At 49.0% G+C, this 23,885-nt stretch overlaps 1 protein-coding gene across 1 annotated transcript in view; it reads right to left on the reverse strand.

Moving 5' to 3' along the window:
* Positions 1-16,517: 16,517 nt before the first annotated feature.
* The window catches only part of NTF3 (neurotrophin 3), a 63,817-nt gene continuing 56,449 nt past the window's right edge, over positions 16,518-23,885 (reverse strand). Inside the window, exon 2 of the mRNA XM_008576440.1 lies at positions 16,518-17,623. Coding sequence (XP_008574662.1) covers positions 16,829-17,623 — 795 coding nt within the window. The 3' untranslated portion in view covers positions 16,518-16,828. The remainder of the gene's footprint in view (positions 17,624-23,885) is intronic.

Genomic DNA, 23,885 nt, shown 5'->3' on the forward strand with positions numbered 1-23,885 from the left:
TCCCATCAGCCCTGCGTTTCCCCCATCCCCCGCCCTGCCACCTCTGCCCTCAGGCTCTTCTCTCCTGCAGCCAGAGTCCTTGCACGGTGTGCACATTTGGACACTGAGCACAAAAACCCCTGGACTTTCTTCCAAGTGTCAGACTGGAACTTCCGTGCCTGGGGGTCGAACACTGCAAGCTTCCACGTGGGGCCTGCGTGCCAGGCAACAGTGCAGCGTCAGCAGCCCCCTCTGCCTCGAGCACAGTCTGTGCAGTTATTTTGCCTATTTCATTTAATTTCATCCTTATTGCTTTATAAAAATGAGCAGAAAGCTGGGGTAGAAAGCACAGATCTAATAAATATAACATAATCAAGACAGAGATAGGAGTCACTAAGCATGCCCAAGGAAGACCAAAGAAGCCACAGTCAGATGCTCACCAGAATTAGGCTGATTGACTGTGTTCAAATGCATGCCAGACACGTTCCTGCCTCAGGGCCTCTACCCACAATGCTCTTTCTCTGGGCTTCCACAAGGCCCACACCCTTATCTCCTTTCCAAGCCACTGCTCAAATCTCAGCTTATCAATGAGGTTTCCCTGATCCTATTTTAAATTGCAACCTGCACCCCACCCTCCACCTGCCTTCTGGATCCTCTACTCAGTCCTGCTTTTTCTTTCTCTTTCCTCCTCACAGTACTTACCACCATCTAATAGACTTACTTGTTTATTACACAAACTTTTTATTGTCTATTTCCCTCCATTATTAGACTACATGTGCCAAGAAACATATATCCCAACCACCCACAATGGTGCCTGGTACCTAGGAGGGGCTCAATAAATATCTGTTGACTGAAAACATGTGGAATCGTAGCAGAAATAAATGAACAAATATGTTCAAAATATGGGTAGTATATTGCAAAAAATTGTGCATTAAAGGTGGGTATAATTACAATTTTACAATTTCTTTTACATCCCTGAGAAAATACATCCCATGCCACATAAGTCTGATTATGCTTTTGATCATTTGATTTCGGCACACAATTTCAGAAACACACTATACACATAGTAGGGGCAGCTTTTGAACAAGCTGAAACTAGAGTTAGAGGAGATACAGGATATGGGCAGAGTTCAAGGCAGGAAAGCAAAATCTGGACAGGCTTCTAGGAAGAAGCAGTGTGACATGCCCTTCTTGTGAGTGACATTGGCACTCCTGGGCCCCCTGAGAAAATACATCCCATGCCACATAAGTCTGATTATGCTTTTGAACATTTGATTTCGGCACACAATTTCAGAAACACACTATACACATAGTAGGGACGGCTTTTGAACAAGCTGAAACTAGAGTTAGAGGAGATACAGGATATGGGCAGAGTTCAAGGCAGGAAAGCAAAATCTGGAAAGGCTTCTAGGAAGAAGCAGTGTGACATGCCCTTCTTGTGAGTGACATTGGCACTCCTGGGCCAGGTTTTGCAGCAGGATGGCCTGGATATTGAGCCAGGGCCTGTCTGGAATAAATACTCACTAGGTGTTTGCTAGCTGACCTTTGAGGCACGCAAGCCACCTTGTGCACTCAGCCACGAAGGAGCTGGAGCTGGGAGCCTCCCTGGCAGGAACCCCTCTCTGATGGGAAACAGGAGACAAGACCCATGGCTGTTCCCCCAGCCAGAGAAGCAGAAGGTGCAGATCCTAGTGAGAGGCCTTGAGGGAGGGGACAGGAAGAGCCCCTGGCACAATTTCCCCTCATTCTCTGGATCAAACCCTTAAACACGTTAACTATCCTGCAGTGAGCGCTTATAAAGTGCGAGGCCCTGTACCAAGTGCTTTACCTGCAACAACTAACTCACGTCTCACGGCTGCTCTGTGTTACGGGCACCTTCCCTCCATGAGGAAAGGAAGGACGGGTGGCTCGTGTGGGATGGAGTCAGTGTCAGAGCCCGCGCTCTGGCTCCAGAGCCTCACCCATAACTACCGCACCACCTTCCAGCGAAGGTCGTGCTGAGGGTCCAGTGGACTCCTCTCACCCACCTGGAACAACGCTCTCACCCCAAAAGAACGCGGAGGTTCTGTGTGGGATGGACGGGCACAACAGCAACACCCCTTTAGGACTAAACTGCTGACGAGGGAAAGGACAGCCTCACACTCACAGTCAGAGAAAATCTTGGTTTGGTAGACCAGATGAATAGAGTAGACAACGCCCTCAGTGCCAGCTTCATTCTGGATTTAGAAATGTTTCTCTTTCTCTACAAGGTGCATAACTTCATCCTATTCTCAAGCTTTTGCTGCAGCCTGGAGCTGGGGTCTCGAGCACAGGTGGTGCTGGCAAGGGCACGTGATGTGTGCAGCTGGAAGTACCTGCTGGTTCAGCTCTGAGCCCCACCTCCAAGCTTGCCCAGGGCTGATCTACCATGATGCTCGTGAAGCTTCAGCCTCAGCTTCCCGCACCTGCTCCAGCCCTTCAGAAGGCTGGGAGGTGCCCCAGCAATGTATTCACATGGTTATATGGTTTGAATGATTTTATGAAAGTGGGATTAAAATTATTCTATCAAGAAGCAAATTGTAACAAAAAAAATCTCAGATCACACTAAAAGTATTCATTCATTAAGAGGAAGAGATAAATTTCCCATAGAAATGATACATTTTCAATAGCACCAATGAATAGGCTCTTGGATAGTTATATCACCCAGTTAAAGGAAAGGACTGAATTATGTGTTCACATTGGAAGAAAAGACTTTTCTTCTTTTGCTGATTCAGCACAAAATACTAACATTGGCAAAGATCACATAACACTACAGAGGGGAGATTGGTCACAACTGGTTATTGGCAATTCAAAGAGCACTTAAGATTAATCACCGCATTAAAAGAAAATGGAAATGTCCTGATATATGAAAGACCCTTGATAGAGGTCTTCCTAAATTTGGTAACAATTCTGAAAATGTACATGATGTTGTCAATAATACATTGTGAACCTTAAACTTTTCCATACTGAAAAAACAAAATTTGACCAATCATGTTACGAGAAGCTAAATTATCTTTCTATTCTCTCTATAGAAAATCATATTTCGTGAAACTATTGTCACCCATGCAGCCAAAAAAAATGGGAAATAAAGTATTGTAGAGATACGCTAGGCATTCATAAAATGAATACGACGTTACTTTTCTGAATTTTCCGACTTTTTTTGTGGTATCTACTGGCTTTTAACATTTATAATTTGTTGCGATTTATTTTTCTTAAGTACCTGTACTGCTTTGCGAGGGCTGCCTTAACAAGGCAGTACGGATCGGATGGCTTAAACAGCAGGAATTTGTTGTCTTGGTTCTGGAGGCTGCAAGTCTGAAATCAAGAGGCTGCAGGATCAGCTCCTTCTAAGGGCCATACGTGAATGATCGGTGCTCAGCCTCTCTCCTTGGCTTGTAGATGGTCGTCTTTTCCCTTCACGTGGTCTTCCCTCTGTGAGTGTCTGTGTCCGAACCTCCTCTTTCTTAAAAGGACACAAATTATATTGGATTAGGGTACACCCTAATAGCCTCATTTTAACTTAATCACCTCTTTAAAGACCCTGTCTCTAAATATAGTCATGTTCTGAGAAATCGGGCGTTGGGTTTCAACATGAATTTTGAAGGGACATAATTCAGCCCATAACAGTACCTGATCTTGTATTTTTTTTTTTTAAGAAGGATCTATAACTTTTTTTTTTAAAGTTTCAAGCACCAGAAAATCTGGACCTACACACACACAGGTATTTCTTTTTTTCTTAAAATCACCTATTCTGAAGTTTTTAACCTCTTACATGCATTGCAATTCAGTGCACATTATTGAGGGCCTACTGTGTGCCAGGCACTGCTGACAGGGGCTTCAGCAGAGAAAGCTGGGCATGATGAGTGCCAGGCGGGGAAGCCTAGAGGGAGGCAGGGCGACTTCCTGGTGTGGGACCGGGTGGTCACACAGGGTGCTGCGTGTAGAAGGACCTGTGCTTGGGGGTTAAGGTTTTGCTGTCATCAATTTGAAATTCTTAATCATTTATGATCAGGGAACCCTGTGTTTGTATTTTGCACCAGGCCCTGCAAATTATATAGCTGGTCCTGTGGACAGGAATTGATCCCTCTTCTGGCTATGGCTCCAGTTAGCTCTCGAAGCGGGAAAAAGTGCAGGACAAGCACTACAGGCAGAAGAAACAGTAAGTGCCGAGACGAGTGGTCAAGAGTCAGGGAGCACTGACTATGTGTATCTAGAATTCTCTCCCTCCGCAGGAGTCCCTCATGGAGAGTACTTTGAGCTGAGCTGTGAAGTTGGAGCAGGTGAGTCTGAGCGCCAGCTCTCTTGTTTACCAGCTGTGACCGCGGGCACGGCACTGCCCCTCGCATGCTCAGCATCCTCATCTGCCAAAGGGGGGAAGGTCATAAAGGTGAGAGGCAGGATGCTGTATATGTGCTACCAGTTTTTTCTGGCACTACTTTTGAGTCAGTAGGCAGAGGCTGGCATGCGTGACGAGGGCTGTGGTCACGAAAGGATGCATGGATGGCCAGGGCAGGGCGTGCAAGGCAGGTGCGAGAAACCGGGAGAACCTCAGTGGTAGTGAGAGAGAGAGAGATGGCCAGAGAGGAGGCTGGGGCTACCCTGTCAATGCCCCCAAATACCAGCCAGGGAGCTTGCACTGTAGACAGTGGGGGCTCCTGAAAGCATTGGGGCAGGACCTGACAAAAGTGGCATTGTCTGGGAATACTCTCATTTAGTTCCTGTAAAAGGCTGGGTCTGGAGAGAGGAAAGCCCGCCATGCTGTGAGCCTCCTGCAGGAGGGCGTGCGACCCCACCTCTTTGGTCAGCAGCATGGGGCAAAGGAACGCAGAGGGCAGCAAGGAGCCTTGTGCTCCTAAGGCCACCAGACCTGCGCTCTCTGCCTTCCTACCCTCCCCAGGCACTGCAGCCTCAGTGCCCACGGGGTCAGAAGGGAAGGCCTGTGGGTCCTGGAGGCCGAGAGGCTGCGAGCCCCACCCTGGGGATGCTGACTTACGTCACTGGGGCTGACATTCACGCTGACATGAAGCAGGGTTCGTGTCAAAAGTTCAGGAGGAAGCATGACAGGATAAGAGGGAGAGGAAGCGATGTGGATGGATCAATTATCCTGGGACCGAGACCCAGCATCTGGACTTTCAGCTGCAGGAGGCTAGGAAGGGCAGGGACTGGAGCTGGCTCTCCCACCAGGGCATGGGGGCCGGTGAATGCTAAGGGTGCTGCTGAGCTGGGTGGACACACGTGGGGTGGGGGGGAGCAGCCCCAGCCCTCTTCCTGAGTCTTGCCTCCACCTTCTCCACACCTGGCTTTCAACCCACTGGGGGCCTGTCCAGGTCTTTCCCTTCACTATGACTTAGGACATGTCCGTTCTCCAGAGAGGACGTAAAAGAGAACCCTGGGAACTGCTGAAGCAGCCACGTGGCCAGCCACAGCTGCTCATCCATCTGCAGGCAGACCTGGATCTGCATGGCCATGACCAAGCGGCCAGTGAAGGTGGTGCAGAGTGAGAAAAGCTCAGAGGCCTTCCTGACAGATGAGACCCTGGGGCCCATGGCGACCTGTCGATCCAGGGCTCTTCTCCTGCTGAATCCCACACAGCACGAGCTCCCCCTTCTCTGCAGGACCACGTCCAAGCTCTCGAGTGTGGCACAGCGGGCCTCTGTACTGGCTCTCGCTGTCCTCTAGGTTCCACAGCACAAACCTCTTTGTCAGTTTCCTTGTACACGTTGCAGTGTCTGCAGCATCCTTCTCCTGTGCCCTGCACGTGTCCTCTATTCCAGGAACCCTTCCCCCCACCCCCCGCCCTACTCAGGTGAGCCAAAGCTCCCCTTCATCTGTGCCCTGAAAGGAGGCTGTCCTGAAAGCTAGTGACACATTTGTCACATTGCATTGCAGCTACCTGTGTCCACTCTGCAGGAGACTGGGCTGCAATCTGTGTATCCCACGTGGGAGGGAAGAGGGACCGGATGTGGCCCAGAGCTGCTGGACTCATCTGAGGTCATGTGGTGGGACCAAGACTGTAGGATTCACATCGACAGCTCTTGATGGACACACCAGGCTCTTGCTGTCTCCACTACATCTCCCCCAGCTCTTGCTACCCTATTGTGGGCTGAGGCCATCTCAAAAGCACCAAAAAACTGACTTGAGCTACAGTGTGAGAGATGTGGGCAAGAAAAAGAGACACTTCTACAAGTGAAGGTGGCATGAGCAGCAAGGTGACACGTGTGTCTGTGCAGTGGGGCCACTGGCAGCTGGATTTCCTCCTCTGGGGGCGTGCAGCATAGGAGCTGTCCCTCAGGAGAGACAGCCAATGGGATTGAGAGCTTCCTAGGTGCCCAGCATATGCCAAGTGCCTTACATGTTGGGCTCCCATCCTGACAACATTCCTGTGAGGTGGGCTGAGTAGATGTCAGGCTGGCAGGTGTTGGTACAGCTGAGCCAGTTGTTAAAATACTGACCACCTGCTATACCATGGCCTTGGCTGCCCTGGCCCTTCCCTGGGGGTCCTCAGGAATTCCCTATTATCCAACACTCAAAGAAGGCCCGGAGGGGGCCCCAGGCCCCGGCTGCAGCCTACAGCCTCCACTGGGGTTCATGCGCCTGTCCCAGTTACAGACATTTGCACCCTAATCCCCAAGGTAGGTGCTACATTATCCCCATCGTACAGGAAACTCGAGACTGAACAAAATCGGAGAGCTTGCCCCAGGTCACATGATTATGAGTGGTGGGATTAGGAATCAAACCTAGGTCTGCCTGGTTTTGGTCCCCACACCACAACAGGAACCAGAGGGACAACCTCCACAGTGTCTGACAGCCACAGATTGAAGATTCCACGTGAAAAATCCAGGCGTCTGAGAAGTCCCTGGGAATGCAGAAGCACTTGCTGGCAGAGCAGATGCGGGGAGAGGTCTGCAGGGCCCTCGTGAAAGCCTCTGCTGCGCAGCTGAGGTGTCTGAGCCCTCATGTCACGCACTCCTGTAGTTTGGTTGAGAAGGGGCCTGTTATGGCAATGTGGAATAATGGAGGGTGTTCTGGACTGAATGACAGGGGATCTGGTTCTCATCCCAGCTCTGCCCTGAGCATTAGCTGTATGACCTCGGCAGGGTGGCCTAACCTTTCTGAAGTCTAGCTGGTTTAGCAGGCTAGAGTTGGAAGTAGTTCTAATGGCCTTTCTGGAGCTTCTCAGAGCCCACCCAGCTAGACTCCCCTTCTGTACAAAGCCTTCATCTCTGCCACTCATTCCTAAGGCAGCCTGGGTTAGCTCCCAGGATGCTTTGTAATTGAATTAGGATTGTGTTTATACCCCCTTTTCAGGAGGGAAAACTGAGGGTTGTAGAGTACAAATGACTCAACTACAGTCCCAAGAAAGATCACAGAGTAGTTCTCTTGATGCATGCCTTAGATTAAAAGAAAGTTCTCTTGGGGTGCCAGAGGCAGAAACTTAGTCCTGGGTTGGGCAAACCTCCCCACCTTGCCTGGTTGGGAAGCTGCCAGCAGAAGCCAGAGGCACAGGAATTCAGAGGCCCTGCCCACCGCCTGCTCCCCAACCCCGCCTTTCAGCTTCTGGAGGGGGGCCAGAGGGCCCATCTTCATAGCAGGAGACAGTGACTACGTCTTGTTCCTCTGGACTGAAGCGGGTTTGGCAGGGTGAGAAGTCCCTCAGAGGGACAGAAGCAGCACTGTGTGTAATGCCCGCCTCTGTTCTGGGGAACACGGGGTGTCTCGGGACTCTGAAGAAAAGCTTCACCCAGAGCTGGCACGGAGAGGTGATTCATGAATTGGGCCCTGCTGCAGTTCTATTGCCAAAGCTCGGCTGCTGATTTTTGGTTAAAGATCCTATGCTTTAATGAGGGCCATTAATTGCTCAGAGTGTATGAAAATGTGTTTGGCTTCCCTTAGGCATGCTGACATTTCATGCCTTGAACTTCACAGCAGCAAGCACTTAACCGTGAAAATACACAGCGTGCAACGCCACCCCTCCCCCAACTTCTCCCCACTCATTCCCTCTCCGTTTACTACGTTGTGTTTGTTCTCACAGTTACTACTGCCTGAAATTATTTTATCTCCATATTTGCTTATTCCTTTTTTTTCCCCCATCATACTCTCTAGACGGTAAGCTCCATGAAAGGCCTGAGCCTCCTGCCTGTGTTTGCCATTACACTAATCAATGCCTAGGGAGAGAGCTGGCACACAGTAGGTCTCCCCAGGGATTTGCTGAGTGAACGCATGCACGGTCAAGCGGGTGGATGACTGCCGAGTCAGTACATGACGCTCTTCACCTGAGACGTGTAAGCAACAGCCCCGGCTCATGACTCTGCCTTTGTCTCCCTTCACTGTGTCTAAAAGTTGTTTTCTTCCAACTCGAATCCTCTTTCCAATATTTTGCCAATGAAATAATGAAGTCTCAAGTCTTTGGGATGAAAAGGACATTTTGATTTTATACCGCTGAGCTTCTCGCCTCCCCGTCTCGTCACAGACGTCTGCATTTCTAGAGTGGTACAGTCCTCACGAATCCTTTCTCCCTGAGGTTTGACCCAAATCCTTCCTTCCTGCTGGAATCCCGGTTTATGAAAGGGATTCGCTCACATGTTTGCACAACACACATTGACTGAGTGCCTCCTGAGAGCTGGGCACTGTGCTCAGCATGCGGGATCAAGCTCCGGCTAACACTGGCATGTGCTCGCCCCTCACAGAGGCTACAGGCACACGGGGCAGCACAGCAAACACGTCACTGCACAGACGAGAAATTACACAGTAACTTCAGTCGTGTTGTGACATGAAACAAAATGCTGGGTCCTACGGGACTATCAAATGGTGGGGAAGGGTTGACCACAAGTAACCGAAAAGGAGGGTCAGAAAAGGTCCCCCAAAGGAAAGGAATTTATGGGCTGAGACCTGGAGGCTGGGCAGGCGTGACTTGGAGGAAGGGAGCCAAGGACAAGGGAAGAATGTTCAAGGCAGGGAGAACCCATGCCTGAAAGCTCTGGACCGGAAGGTGTTTGCCTACTTCTGGTAAGAGAGAGGGATCTTTTATTGCCCTAATCGACCAAGAGGCTTTCAAAGAGTCGACAGCTGAGAAGAGTCCTAGAACCACAGTAAGTTCTTCTTTGACCGGAATCTTTAGATCTCAGCTTCTCATTAGATGGCTTTTTCCTTTAAAACATAGCTTGAAATGTCTCTGATGCAGCGTGTAAAGCTGACTGCTGAGGCATCCGCCATGCCCTGACGTTATCTGAGGGTGCAGATGCGCTGGGCCCCTGCCCATTCATTTCCCTCATCTTGGAAATCTCCAACCACCTTTCTGGCCTCCAAAGTGATGGAGCGGGTGGGCACATAGCCCCTCTGAAGTGACAGCCGGAACCACCCATCCCTCCAGGAGTCCAGACTCCCACGCCCCGGTTTGCTGACGAGCTCATGATCTTGGCTTCCACTGAGCTCAGACTAGAACCGTCTGTAAACGCGGAGGCTCACCCATGCTGGATTATTTAAGTAAAAGCTGTTCTCTCATAATTTAAAGCATAAAAGTCTGCTGGATTCTTACCTTAATGTCCTGTGGGCACTCAAACCCATCATCAGTGCTTCCTGTGTTCACATCCACTGGACTTGCTGTCGTCTTGAGTTTGCTCTGAGCATTATGCCTCAAGAAGTGGTGTGGTCATCTTCCTGCTGCCCAAATCTCATGGGTCGCATCTCAACAAATGCTTCTCTAATCCAATGCTTGAGGGTACTTCAAAAAGTGGGTGGAAAAACAGAATGAAAAGATCAGACAGTCTCTCCATGAACTTTCTGAAGCACCTCCTACCTCCCGACTCCTGCTACCTCCGCCTTAGTCCAGGTCTTCACCGCTGATCTTCCAGCTGCCGCTCCCTCAATCTGTCTCCAGTCCATCCATCAGTTATGCTGCAACCAAAATTATCTTCTTAAAAATATGCTGAAAAGGCCTTGCTGTCTCTCCTCATTGCTTAATAAACCAGAGATTTTCAAAATGTGTAGCAGCATGCAACATCACCGGGGAAGTCATGCAAACTCTCTGGCCCCACCCCAGACCTAAAGAATCAGAAACTCAGGTGACGGGGCCCAGCAATCAGTTTTAACAAGTCCTTCAGGTGTTTCTGATGCTAGGTAAAGTTAGGAGTCCCCCAACAATCAAATCCAAACTTCATAGTCATTCCCACCCAGCCTGAAACTATTTCATCCCAGCTTCTTTCTCCAGCTTCCTACGGTCTGAAAGTCTAGTTACATCAAACCTTATGTTTTCTCTACGTAGGCTGGATCCCTTCCCATTCTGATGTAACTGCCATAAGTTGTTCCTGTCTGGAATATCCTTCTCCTCCTTCTTCCACATCAAACTCCTGCTCATCTGTTAAGAGCCAGCTCAGAGGTCACCTCCTCAATGAAGTCTTCCCCGACTGTTCCAGGCAACATTTAGCTGCTCACTTTCTGGGTTCCTGGAGGCCTTTTGTTGACAACCTAGTGACAGCTGTTTTATCTGTAGATTTGTCTGCAACACAGGGAAGGGCTTTCCATCACACAATTAGAGCTGTTATAGAATGGAGCAAACAGCTTGGTGAGAAGGTGCTTATCAAGAGGCTATGGAGATGGTCAAGGGTGCCCCCAGCCGCTGTACCTTAAGGTCCCATCCTTCCTACACAATGCTCTTCCAGGAGGGATGACACTCACTGTGCTGAGACCATGGAGTTGAGCAGGGTGCCTGACACCTAGTAGGCATTCCACAATTTTTTTTAAAGTATCAAATGAATAAAAATCGATTTCTGCCTGATAAAGAAGGATGGATTACTGGATCTCAAAGGTATTGTCCAGATTGAAAACTCCTGTCTTCTGTCTCTTAGTTAAGGCCCCAAAGGGACATTACAGAAGTGCTGGTCTTTATACTCCAGGCAGAAGCGACAGTCAACTTCCCTCCAGTGCAGTGATTCTCAAGTCGTTGGGGGGAATGGAGGGTTGGGGTGGGAGACCCATTCCCCTTCCCCAATCTACTGAACATCCCTGCTGAGGCGAACCTCTTTTGAGGATGAGTCTAGCATTTCCCTCAGGTAGAACAATGATTGAAATCCCCACTGTACTGATCCTGAAATCTCTCCACATGTGCGAAGTACACACCACCCTGCTCACTCCCCACCCCAGTGAAACTGAGCGGGCAAGACCTCCTGAAGCATGAAGCATCCTCTCCACTTTCTCACATAGTTAAGAGCGTGTGCTTCTGAGCCATACGGACTTCTTGGGTTCCTAGTGGGTATTTCCCCTTACCAGCTATACGACCGCGGTGAGTTACTTCTCTCAGTCAGTGTCCTAACTGCACAAAATGGTTAAAACTACCTGGCTTGTCCATGAGAATCCATCCAGAAATGAGTACATAGTGCCAGACATGTAGGAGGCAGCTAGTAAATAAGCATTATTATTATTATCATTATTATGACCATTTTTAATTCTTTGGTCCGATCTTATCTTTCATCCCCAACCCTAGTATCAGCTTCTAACATTTTCCTCCCAAACCAGAAGGTCCACAACTCTGACTCCTTCTGTTTTGGCTGGTGGAGTCTGCCTGATGACTTTTCTGTCTGTAAATCCTCCACCCTGATCAGCCTGTTTTCTAGCTCCAAGAATGTTCATTTTCCATATGCTCCCCAGCTGGCCATCAGTTCAGTCTACTGAAGGTTAAACTTGTATTCAGGAGCATTCTTCTTTTTTCTTTCTTTTTCAGGAGCATTCGTTTTCAAGCATTACCTTCCTTAAAAAAATGCAATACATCAATGGTTACGATGTCAGAGCAGCTACACACGCACACACGCATGCACACATGCATTCACGCACGCCCATTCATACATCTCAGGAAAAACCATCTAACTTATTAGGCTGTGTTCCACAGTTTCCCAATAAACTTTTATGGGAAACATGTCAGAGCAGCTACACACGCACACACGCATGCACACATGCATTCACGCACGCCCATTCATACATCTCGGGAAAAACCATCTAACTTATTAGGCTGTGTTCCACAGTTTCCCAATAAACTTTTATGGGAAACAGAGACTTCTGTAATTTAACTGGCAATGTCATCACTGAACTCCATGACAATTAGCCCAGCCGAACTCATCAGTTCCTCCAAGGAAAGGCTTTGGGAATCTTTGGACCTTTCCACTTCTCTACCTCCTTGTCCCTCCCTACCCCCCGCCCTACCACAGGCACATCTGTGCCCATGTCATTGGCCTTTCATACCCTGTAAGCAAACAGAGGCTGAGGACTGAAGGAAACAGATCCGTAGTCCTTCAGAGTGCTTCTGACCCGCTCTGTGGTTCTGCGATTCCCAGCTAGGCCAAGCTCTGCCCAGAACCAAACAGAAACCCCGGGCTCTGGGTCAGCACAGAGGTCTTAACCTTTCAGCCCTCCTGCCCAGTGTAACTTGAGAAGAGCATGTGGGTGGAAGGAGTTTGGGTCTCCATAAACTTGGGAGTGGGGACTTTGAGGAAGCAGGTTAGGTGGAGAAGGTTCTAGTTGAACCAATCTTCAGTGACTGCGGCTGTTGATGGGTTTGTGCCACAGAGCACGTGCAATGCCATTGGGCCAGGGTTGCAGAGGCTGGCGTGGTGGTTGTGGACAGTTGGCTATTCCCCAAGTGTCAGAGCACCCTTGCTGAGGCAGAGCCCGTGGCATGGCTGAGCTGAGGTGGAGCTCGGAGAGGCAAAGCCAGGCTTAACTGAGGACCTGGAACTGGCTTTGCACACCCAGGGCCATCAGAGCTTGAAGCCTAGTGGATGCATCTTCCTGGTGAAGCCGGACAAAGCTCCAGGTAGCCATAAACTACACAGCTTCAGTCCTGAACACATGTTCAAGGGTGATAAAATAAATGCAGACGGTTTTGCCAAGCCTCAGTGGAGGGTTCTTATGTTGACTAAATAAAGTACACATAACCCCACATGCACTCACACACACACACACGGGAAAGGGAGAAATAGAAAAATCCTCAAAAATGCCAAACCCTAAAACACCAACACCAATCTGGAGAGAACATTGCTGAACACCAGAGAGAGAGAGAGCGAACACAAGAACAAAGCTGTCCCATAAATTTGCAAGGACCAGCACACACACACACACACACACACACACACACACACACACACACTTTAGAAAAGCACGTAGGCAGAATTGCTAGCAAAATATTAAGTTTCACTGCTTGGAAGCATTAGAAATACCTTCCCTGGTGTGTCAACTGAGAATTGACTGCCTGTCAGTAAGACTGGCCAGTGGTTTGGTTAGAGACCTGCAGAAGGGAAATGGGCAAATGCTACCCTAAATATCCACTTCCCATGGGGTAGGTTATTGATACACTTTAATTAGGACTAATTTTCTGCCATGGAGCTCAGAAATTCCTACCAGAATTTCAGAAAGAGGGCTCCTGCGAACCCCCTAAAACTAATCATCATCATCAGTAACACTTAAGAGGACTTATGTGCCAGGAGAAGGATTATTTCATTATATCACGAGACAATCTCATGCAGTAGGCATGCTCTCCATTTTACAGACAAGGAATCAAAGGCTTAGAGAGATTAAGCAACTTGCTGAGGTTCAGACAGTCTGTAAGTGGAGACCGTAGAGACTCAAGAGAGGGCAGAGAGAAGCCCTCGCCAGCGGCCCACAGAGGGTCTCAGTGCAGCATGCATTAAGGAAGTGAGGACTGCACAGCCTGGATGTGAAGTCCCCAGTCACAACAAGGTCATGCAGCTGTTCACACCCGAACTGCTCCAGAACCCATCTTCTCCTATCCAGTCGCGTTCTTCAGGCTGCAATACACCTCACTGTGTAAGGAAGCCCCAACAAGAAACTGAGCGATAAGGGAAGATCAAGCAGTGTGGAGTTTTCCGGGAGCCAGACACTAGCCCTTCAATGCCCTCCTATCTCAGAGATGGGTTCCAACCCGTCACAATGGCAAATATGCATTGGACAGAAAAAGGCCTCCTATTGACCGGGAGGAAGGCTCTGCCCGGGGCTAAGAAGCCTAACACGTTGACTTTGGCAGAACTTGGACGTCCTCTTATGCCAATAAACTACTGAAATGGACCCGGGCAAGGCCTCGTTGTCCTGCCACCCAGAATGAGACAGCTGCCTCTGCAGCCCAGAGCATCTTTCACCCCCGGCCCACTCTCATCCCCAGCCCACTGTCTTCTCAGAGCCACACTTGCCCGGAAGTACTCTGCTCCAGACGTGCTCCCAACACACTGGCAAGCTACACTCAAGCAGGGCCTTCCACGTGGGGGCTGAGGCCCCTGTCACCCAAGCCCATCTCCCCAGTCAGCCAGATTGACCTCCATCCGTTTGGAATATAAGTTCCAGAAGATGACCATAGGGCTTCTCAACTCCAGGCCCCGAGGATGGAAAGAAAGGCCCTATGATGGGTGGAAGGTTACTACGCCTTTGCTACAATTTTTTTTTTTTTTTTAAAGATGACCGGTAAGGGGATCTCAACCCTTGACTTGGTGTTGTCAGCACCATGCTCAGCCAGTGAGCCAACCGGCCACCCTTATATAGGGATCCGAACCCGGGGACTTGGTGTTATCAAGCACCGCACTCTCCCGAGTGAGCCACGGGCCGGCCCGCCTTTGCTACAGTTCTTTGACAGGTTGTCTCATGCTTCTCAGAACCCACTGTTAACCAGGAACATAAAACTCCCTCTCCAGGTCCTTGTACCCAGAACCTACTTGTCTTGCTGCTGCAGAGCTGGTCAAACAGACCAGACCCCAGCTCTGTGGATGCTTGCCAGCTGCAGAGTCTTCCAGTCTCCTGGGCGTGATGCGGCTCTGGCTACACTCCTCGCGGAAGCCCAGGGAAAGGGTCACCACTCACCTTCCCCTGAGCAGCGCCTGAGCACTGGGCTGGCTTGGGTCGATCGTAAGACTCCCGTTGCCCTATCAACTGGTTTACAGTGTTCTTGATATAGGCTCAGTGAAGCAACAGCTCAGAGTTTCCATGCAGAGAAGTATATTTTCCATTTCTCTAGGACTGTAGTGCTCACCGTGAAATGCAGTGTAGGAGAGGCAGAGGGACTAGTGATAAGGGATCAAGACTGCGTCATCATTCAACACAGATTTAAATCTTCACTCTGCCACTTACCTGCTAAACGGCCATGGACAAGGTAAATCCACAGCCTCGGCTTCCTTCCTTTAAACCAGCAATGATAATGGCCCCCTCAAAGGATTTGTGACAACTAACAGTGGCAGCATTTGGAAGTGCCTGGCACAGAGTGGGCACATGACAAATTCCTCATTTCCTGTACCTGTATTTTAAGCATCCAAAATCAAGTGCAGTGTCATGATCTTCTTAACCAAAGCCACTATTTGCTGAGTCTGTTTCAAAAGTTTGTGTCACATAAAGAACACATATTCTATACAGGCGTGTGTTGGAGGGATCTCAGGGCGTAAATTGCTTGAGACAGAGATAGCACCTGCAGGCCTTAAATGATGGTGGGAAATACAGAGCAGGTGCAGGACAGGGCTCCAGGGCAGTGTCAGCTACTTTGCTTTTGGATTAGTGCACCTCGCACCGCCAGCAAGATGGGGGATGAGAAGGCTTATGCGCCAGCCCCAAGAGGACAAACTGCTTCCCACTGGGAAACGGGCATCAACAAACTCTTTATCCCCCTTCATCACCACAGTGACCCCTTGGGTGTCGTGGACCCCAGCTGGGTGTCAGCAGGAACCAAGCAGGTCCCTTGCATCTGGGCTTTTTACATCTCAAGGTGACGAATCAACAGTGATACAGAGGAACACAGCAACATACTGAGGAAAGAAAAGCAAGGGATGAACAGGGACTGTTACACTGGGACGTTCACGGTGGCTGCTCAGGATTCCTGGGAGGTAGGCAAGAACCCCCATCTGACTCTGACTCTAGGACACGAGGTTTGGAGAGCCTGCAAAGCCTTGACAAGGTCACAGGGGAGGACCCCAAAGCTCAAACACTTTCCAACTGCTCACGAAGCTCTAGGAGGGGCCACCAATGAGGGAGGGGACGCCATGGGCCGGGAGAGCCTGTTATGATCAAATTTATCTTCCGTGTGTGGATTACGCATGATCCATTTCAGTTTATTTCTGGGTAGCCGTAAAACCATGCTGTTATGAAGAGTTAAAAAATGTTTCCTTATGTGCCTAAAAGGATAAAAACCACTCACAAAAAGCAAAGCAAAATCCAAAGTGCCACCACCCCCACAAATCTAACCCTTAAGTAACCCCGAAACAATTAAATGTGCTGGAAAAAAGCTTCCAAAAGTAAAATTACCAGGTTCGTTCTTACTGCTCCAGGACCATGGCATCGAAGCAAACCATAATTCTAACTGGCAAAACTAACAGCAGGGAAAGGTGACTGGGCACTTGACAGCGAGAATTACATGCTGAGCTCAAAGCTGCAGGGCGTCATGTTCAATGGTAGCCGTAACGTTTCTTTTAATTAATTAATCAATCATGAAATATACCAGAAAAGGGGGATGTAACTGTGTTTATACACAACTCTGACATCATCTGATTTTAACAAGTTTACTAAAACGACAGTCACGGCCTTGACAATACTGAATGCAAAACACTGGTGTACACAGATTTTACAGAGTGGCTCCTGAGAGCTGGATCACAAGACGAGGTTGCACAGATGGGAGAGGCCTGAGGGCAGGCAAGCACACTGATTTTATTGAGAAAAAGGCTTATATACTGAAGGGTTGCTGAAGTTTAATAAATAAAGGTCAACTTATAATATATAAAAACAATATAAACATTTATATGCTACATGCATATCGTATAATTTAAAGTAATAATTTATATATGGGGAGAGATGCCAATTCACGTTCTTCCAATTTTTCTCGACAAGGCACACACGCAGGAGGTGTCTATCCGTATCCACCGCCAGCCTACCAGTTTGTTGTTTTCTGAAGTCAGTGCTCGGACGTAGGTTTGGGATGTTTTGCACTGAGAGTTCCAGTGTTTGTCATCGATCCCCCTGCAACCGTTTTTAACTGGCCTGGCCTCTTTACATCTCGTTTCATAAAAATATTGTTTGACGGGAGAGTTGCCGGTTTTGATCTCCCCCAGCACCGTGACCTGGTGTCCCCGAATGTCGATGGCTGATGACTTGTCGGTCACCCACAGACTCTCACTGTCACATACCGAGTACTCCCCTCGGTGACTCTTATGCTCTGCGTACCGCTTCTGCCGCGACGTTCTGTTGGCTGCCGCGGGGCTGCCCACGTAGTCCTCCGTGAGATACAAGGGCGGGGGCTCCAAGGGGGTGCTGTCGCTCAGCAGGACCCGGGGCGAGTTGTAGCGTCTCTGTTGCCGCAGCAACTCGGTGTCCATTGCAATCATTGGCTGGAATTCGGACTTGGCAGGCTCTCCCTGCTCCGGCTCTCGGGAGGCCTCTGCTTTCGGCAGGGTGCTCTGGTAATTTTCCTTAACGTCCACCATCTGCTTGGAGAGTTTGTTTTTCAAAATATCTGCCTGGATCAGTTTAATAATCAGGGAATTTAGCGAGTCTTCTGGCAAACTCCTTTGATCCATGTTGTTCCCTTGGATGCCACGGAGATAAGCAAGAAATATCACATAAAACAAGATGGACATCACCTTGTTCACCTGTAAGATCTGCAAAGAAAACACAGGTGTTAACAACAGGGCAAGAGACAGAGGGTACCACCATCCTAGGTAAACCACCGAACTCCTCCCGGGGCATCCTGAAGAGGCTGTCTGTTTCTTCCCCCACCCTGGGAGACACCGGGACGCACTCCAGGTCTTCCGACTCTGCTGTCTTCCCTAGACAGAGCACCAACTGCATTCGCATTTGACGTCTGCTTTATCCTGTGGCCTTCTGTTCTGTGCGGACCATGTCCAACCACTTCTTTAAGCATCCCTGGGGCCTGGAAAGACACATAATCCACTCTACCTGGGTAGACCAAGAAGACTTTAAACCTGAGAACTGTAAATGTGTAGGTACATTCCTTTACCAGTAGCAGCAGCCTTTTGTCTCAAGAAACATAGTTCTTTTGTTCCCCAACTGCAGCCCCTGGGGTCATTCAAAGGGCCACATTGAGGCTGGGGAGTGGGTCGGTTGCACCCACACTGTAGCATCAGAGGTGGGCTCACCCCTGCCAGGCCACCCCAGTACAGCCTGTTCCCTTACCCTTGCATGTGAACATGAGGGCGAGGGCCCGAGTTTCAGGGTGCTCTGCCAGGCCTTCTGATGGACATGCATCCCCAGGACACCACACCGATCTGATCAATCCCCAGAGACCCTCTTCACAAAACAGCAGCCCTGCAGAAGCGCTACTTGGGCGAGGGCCCGAGTTTCAGGGTGCTCTGCCAGGCCTTCTGATGGACATGCATCCCCAGGACACCACGCCGATCTGATCAATCCCCAGAGACCCTCTTCACAAAACAGCAGCCCTGCAGAAGCGCTACTTGCAGAAGACGAAGATGCAGTAATAACCGACTCAAATTAACAGGCTGGACTTGCCTTGAAGAGCAAGTCACTGTTCTGTTAATTCATTTTTCTTCCTTTGGATTTTTTTAAGTTTCCATTACAAAATGTTCCTTTCAGTGGTTCTATTTCTAATTCTACTGTCTCCTTGTTTAAATGACATTTTAACCCGTCAACGCTCTCATTCTGTTGCCACAGTAGAAGCAACATGGGGCTTCTGCTGAGTCCCTGTGGAGTCACAGTGCTGCTCTGGAGACACCTTCACTGCTGGTCTCTCCCTTGAGAGAGCAAAGACCAGATTTTCCGAGGGTTAGCGCTGGAGGGAGCCTCCAGGTGGAGAAGGGTGGCTGAGCTAGTGATCCTCACCTGTGCTCCCATTTATGCCACGCTCCTTGAGGCATTCGCTCTTTAGTTACCACTGCCACCTCACTGGCCCCCAAGGGTACCTTGATTCCTCTTTAGAGTTCTGCTTAAACACGGAAAATAAAAACCTTCCCTTGGTTCACCTTGGTATTTTCAGAAAGACTTCACTAAATCCAGGGGGAAAATAGAGAGGAAACAAACAAACGTGACACAAGGAACAAAAAGTAGTCCTGCTCCCCAGCACCCGTGGCTGGCCTGCTCCTGCCGACCTGCTCCCAGGACTCACAGGCGCGGCCCGTCTCCCTACCTTGTCTGAAGCAGCCCTCGCTCTCTGTCCCCAAGGGCCAACAACATGGCGGGCACTTTGCTTGAACTTCCTCCTCCTGGCTCCTGGCCTGCCTGTGGTAAGGGGACCATCTCCTTTCCATGGCAACTACTCTTCCAGACAACTAAGTCCTTCCAGGTCAAAGCTAAGAGGATTCAAGTTTTGCTGCCCACCCCTAGACACTACTCTAGGAACTGTATTACCTTAGGAAAATGGCTCCCATGGATGACTAATCTCCCTCCCATTCTGCACATAAGTGACATTTCCTTCAATTTTGTTGGCCCAACGAAATGAAACTTGAACAGCACAAAAAGGATGGCATACACGCAACTAGAATTAAAACCCCTCCCCCAAAAAGAATACAGCTGCAATAAAATCATTTGGGACTGAGAGTCTATCAAAGAACAATTTATTAAATCTCCCCAAAGCCCAGCCACTGTAAGCCAAGCACACTCAGGATATCTGCTCGTAGGGAATAAATCAAGTATGACTAGTTGGGGGGTGGGGGGAGTTCCCGGGTAGAACGACAGTGGATGCTCAGGTTGGTAAAGTACCTGCAAGGTGAGCTGATAGTTGTGCAAAGGAAGAGTACGCACGGGTGGTGCCTGAATATGCAGCCAAAGGCTACAAGAAGCAGGAGAGCCATAAAAAGAGAGCATCTATTCTAACTTCTTCATTTTATAGATGAGGAAAACATAAGCTGCAGTTTAACGAAGAAGAGACACCCACGAGGGAAGCGAGAGGGGCTCTCTGCACTCCGGCCCTCCCCTCCCTGGGCTCACGTGCCGCATGCCTGACCTCATGACCCGTGTATTGTTCCCGTCACCTTGCCCATTCTCGTCACCCCTCCTGTTGGCGTGTACCATTCTTCAGTGCCTGGTTCATAGGCTGATGACTCTTCTACGAAGCTCCAGGATCCTCAGCAGCAGTAACTGCCACCTCCCTTGCCTTGCCTCAGCTTGTCCTCCGCGTGGCTGCTGTGGCAGGTCTCGCACTCTCATGGCGCTACGTGGTTCAGCAGAGGTCCTACCCCATTTCTGGATCTGTACTGTTTCTTACCATCAAACCCAAAAACTTGCCACGACACTTTGGAATAAGCAGTGGGAGTAAATCACTTGCAGGCTGGTAAGTGTTTGTGAACTATTTGCAAGGCCGTATTAAAACCCAGCAGACTTCCTTGTGGACTCCATTTTGATAATCTGCCGCTAGCTTTCTTCGTAGAGAGCAAGCCCAAGAGCATGCTAATGGCACGTCCCCAAACACAGAAATTTGTAGCTGGAAAGGACCCTAGACCACCTCCTTATTTATATGGGTGAGGAAACTGAGCCCAGAGTGGTGTGGAGTGAGCTGTCTGAGGTCAGACTGCTACATAACAGCATAGATAGGGACACTTGGTTCTTAGGCTCAATAAAAATCAGGTGGCTTGTGCATCATCTGGATTATTACGCGAGATAAATCATGAAGTCTCTGTGAAAGCAGTTATGCAGTATCAGGCACTTAGCGACTACACTGGAAAGTTAGCTGAACATGGACGTGAATTACATGTGGCAACAGGAGACGCTGCACGCCTGCCTTAATGCACACATACCAGGGCCCATGCATCTGGAGAATTCCTTTCTCCACATCTGGCTCACAGCAGTCCACACCCACAGGGTCTCCATGAGGCTTTCTCCCAAATGCCTTTGCTCACAAGTGCTGGGACCTCAGACCAGCCACACTGGTTGTGGGAGAAAAAAGAGTTTTGTGAATTGGAAGCACAGAGAAGAGGAAAATTAAGAAAGCAAGCGTGGGAGAGTGTGAAGTTGTGTTTCCGGATATGCTGGGCACGAGAAGAGCTTGAGCCTCATCACTGGTCTCTTTCTGGTCACCAGTGCTTCCATTTCCCACCCCAGAGGACTAATTCCCTGGAGTGGGGAATGGAAACAGGAAGACAGTGCCAGCTTGGGCCAGGAAAGGCACATCAGTGAACTTTTCTCTTTAGGGGGACTTCTATGCTCCTTTGCTAGTGGTCACTGTCATTTGCAGAGACCCCCATTTAAGCAATTATCATATTATGCTATTATTGTTGTATGTCTCCTCTTCAAGGGCGGGGACTGTGTCTTTTGCATCCACATATCCCTGATGCCTAGCACAGGGTTAGATACACTGCCGAGTTTCAATGCCTATTTATTGAATGGGCTCCTACTATGATCACGACTCTGCTTACTGGCCTGAGATCCTGTATGGGCTCCTGCCAAACCTGGTTTTGGAAGCCAATCAACTGCCTTCTTTTCCCAAAGAAAATACAAGCCCTGGCTCTGAAGCAGGCCATGGTCCCCAGGCTCTTCCTGGCTATAATTAGAAAAAGACCTGTTAAAGACCTCAGTAAAACCCCTTTCCTACACGCTCCCCAGTGCCCATTTCCCCTGCTCAGATTTTTCCAACATCCTGACCAACATGCATACGCTATTTTCCTCACATAGAAATGCTTTCCCACATATGGTGTTTTCTCAGTCCCCGGAGCAACATTCCTGCAAGGTTTCACCATCCCTCAAAATACTCAAAAGAGAGCAATTTCTGATTCCTCCTTTTTGGCTTGGTTTACAACACAGACAGAGGGTTTTGGGGTCTTCGAGCAGCAGCTGAAATGGAAGAGGATGCTGGGCAGGAGCGTGGTGCAGGGTCTGAGCTCGCAGCAGCCCCTGTCTGTCCTGTCACATGCAGAGATGGGGCAGCAGCCTGTGGCTCCCACTTCACCTTTCTGGGACCAGCTTCTCTGCACAGGAGTGCCTCCCCCTGCCCATGTGACTAAAGAACCCTCTTGCTGCACATGTGTGGAGTAAGTTTGCAGACTGGTTAGTGTGCGATCATCAAGAATAAAAATGCTATGTGCCAGGTATTAACATACATTAATTCTTTAATCCTGATTGCACATGTGTGGAGTAAGTTTGCAGACTGGTTAGTGTGAGATCATCAAGAATAAAAATGCTATGTGCCAGGTATTAACATACATTAATTCTTTAATCCTGATAAAAACTCCTCTGAGGTACATACTCTGAGGGTATTTCTAAAAGTTCCTGGACAAATCAAATTGAAGCATAATACGAATTTTTCCATGAACTTTTTGAAATACCTTCATATTACATTTCCCATTTCAGATGGGGAAACTGAGGCACAAGGGGGTTAAATAGTAGCAAACAAGTAGCAGAGCCAGGATTTGAGCAGAGTCTGGCTCTAGTGCTTTTCTGGCTCTAGGGCTTGTGTCCTTAACGGTTATGCTATGCTGCCTCTCTGTCTGTCCCTGCTCTCAAATATTCAGAGAGTTTATTTCCAGGGTCAACCTCACTTTCCAAGCCTGAGCCAGGACAGCTGCCATCAGCAGGTTGGGCACCTCACCAGAAGCCTCAGCTGTAAGCAGGGTTTCCAGGGGTTTGAGGCCACCGCTCCTATTTCCTCCTCTCCATATTCCGTATGAGAACATTCCCCTTGAAAGTAAACAAAATTCAGATTGCCCCTGTTCCTCCTGGGCCCAATGCTCTCCATACCAGTTCCCCTGCAGGTCACCTGTCCCTGCAGAAGCCCTGTGTTGTAGTGGACAGAGCACTGGACCAACCATCTCCTATCCTGGGTTTGAGACCAGCACCGGAAATCTGAGTGACTCACAAGGCAAAAAGGCTCTGACTTAGCTTTCCTTAGAGATGAGTCATGAGATCAAATGTGAAAGCAGTTTTTAATTTGCCATATTTTAAAAATGCAAATTCAAGAGATTTTATTTTTTCTTCTGCAGCCATATTGTATGCAAATGTGTTCTCTGGCTGGGGTTAAAGAGGACACTGTCCAGCTATAACCAGAAGGGCCTAATTCTTTGAAGAATTTCTTTGGCTAAGAAACGGTCTCTGACCAATGCTAAGGGCTCAGAAGACTACATCCTGCCAGGTAACCCTAATATCTTGTTCAGGGAGCGAAAAGGGAGAGAGGTGGGAAAGTGATAGATTTAAAGTAGAATGACAAAAGGGAAAGGAATGTGGTGGAAATAATAAACTAAGACCGTATAAAAGACTGACTAAGCCTGTTCCCCAAATCTTAATTACAAAATTAATTCAAATTGGCTTCATTCTGAACACAAGTCCTGAGGCCTCAGAATTAGTCAATGGGATGTTTTCTGACCCATAACAAGGCTGGGAGTAGGGAGAGAGATCCTGGTGGAGCCTCCGCTGGGGATTGGTCTGGTTTTGGTTAATCTCTTTACTAATGATCCGGAAGCAGGAGAGAGGAAAAAGTGGCAGATTAATTAAAATGCACAGATGATGTTCAATGTGGGGAAGGTTCTGCAAACACCAGTGAGGACAGACCGATTAGGCTCGAGCCCCCACGGGGGTTGGCAACCTGGAAACACATAGGTGAGCTCACCAGGGGCAAGGTGGTTCCAAAACCAACAAGGAAGGGAAATGCTTGTGAGCAGATGGAGGGAGGGAGCGACTTGGAACTGCTGCAGGAGTAAGTGAGAGATGAATTTTCATGAATAGAGCTATGTGGGTTTCCACAGCACCATCCTCCCCTCTCACTCTGCCCTCTTCCTTGCTTGTAGCATACCTCTGGCCTGGTGGCAGCTATGAAACACCCTGTCTTATGAGTCACAAAAAAGATGTACATTGAGCTTTAGAGAGAGCAAGGAGCAGGGCCAACATCAGAGAGCAGGCCAGCGACTGTCACCAAAAGATGCTGACGAGCATGCCCCAAATGCACAGAAACCCAAAAGGCAT

The sequence above is a fragment of the Galeopterus variegatus genome, unplaced genomic scaffold (assembly GCF_000696425.1).
Source record: "Galeopterus variegatus unplaced genomic scaffold, G_variegatus-3.0.2 Scaffold1351, whole genome shotgun sequence".
NCBI classification, from domain to species: Eukaryota; Metazoa; Chordata; class Mammalia; order Dermoptera; family Cynocephalidae; genus Galeopterus; species Galeopterus variegatus.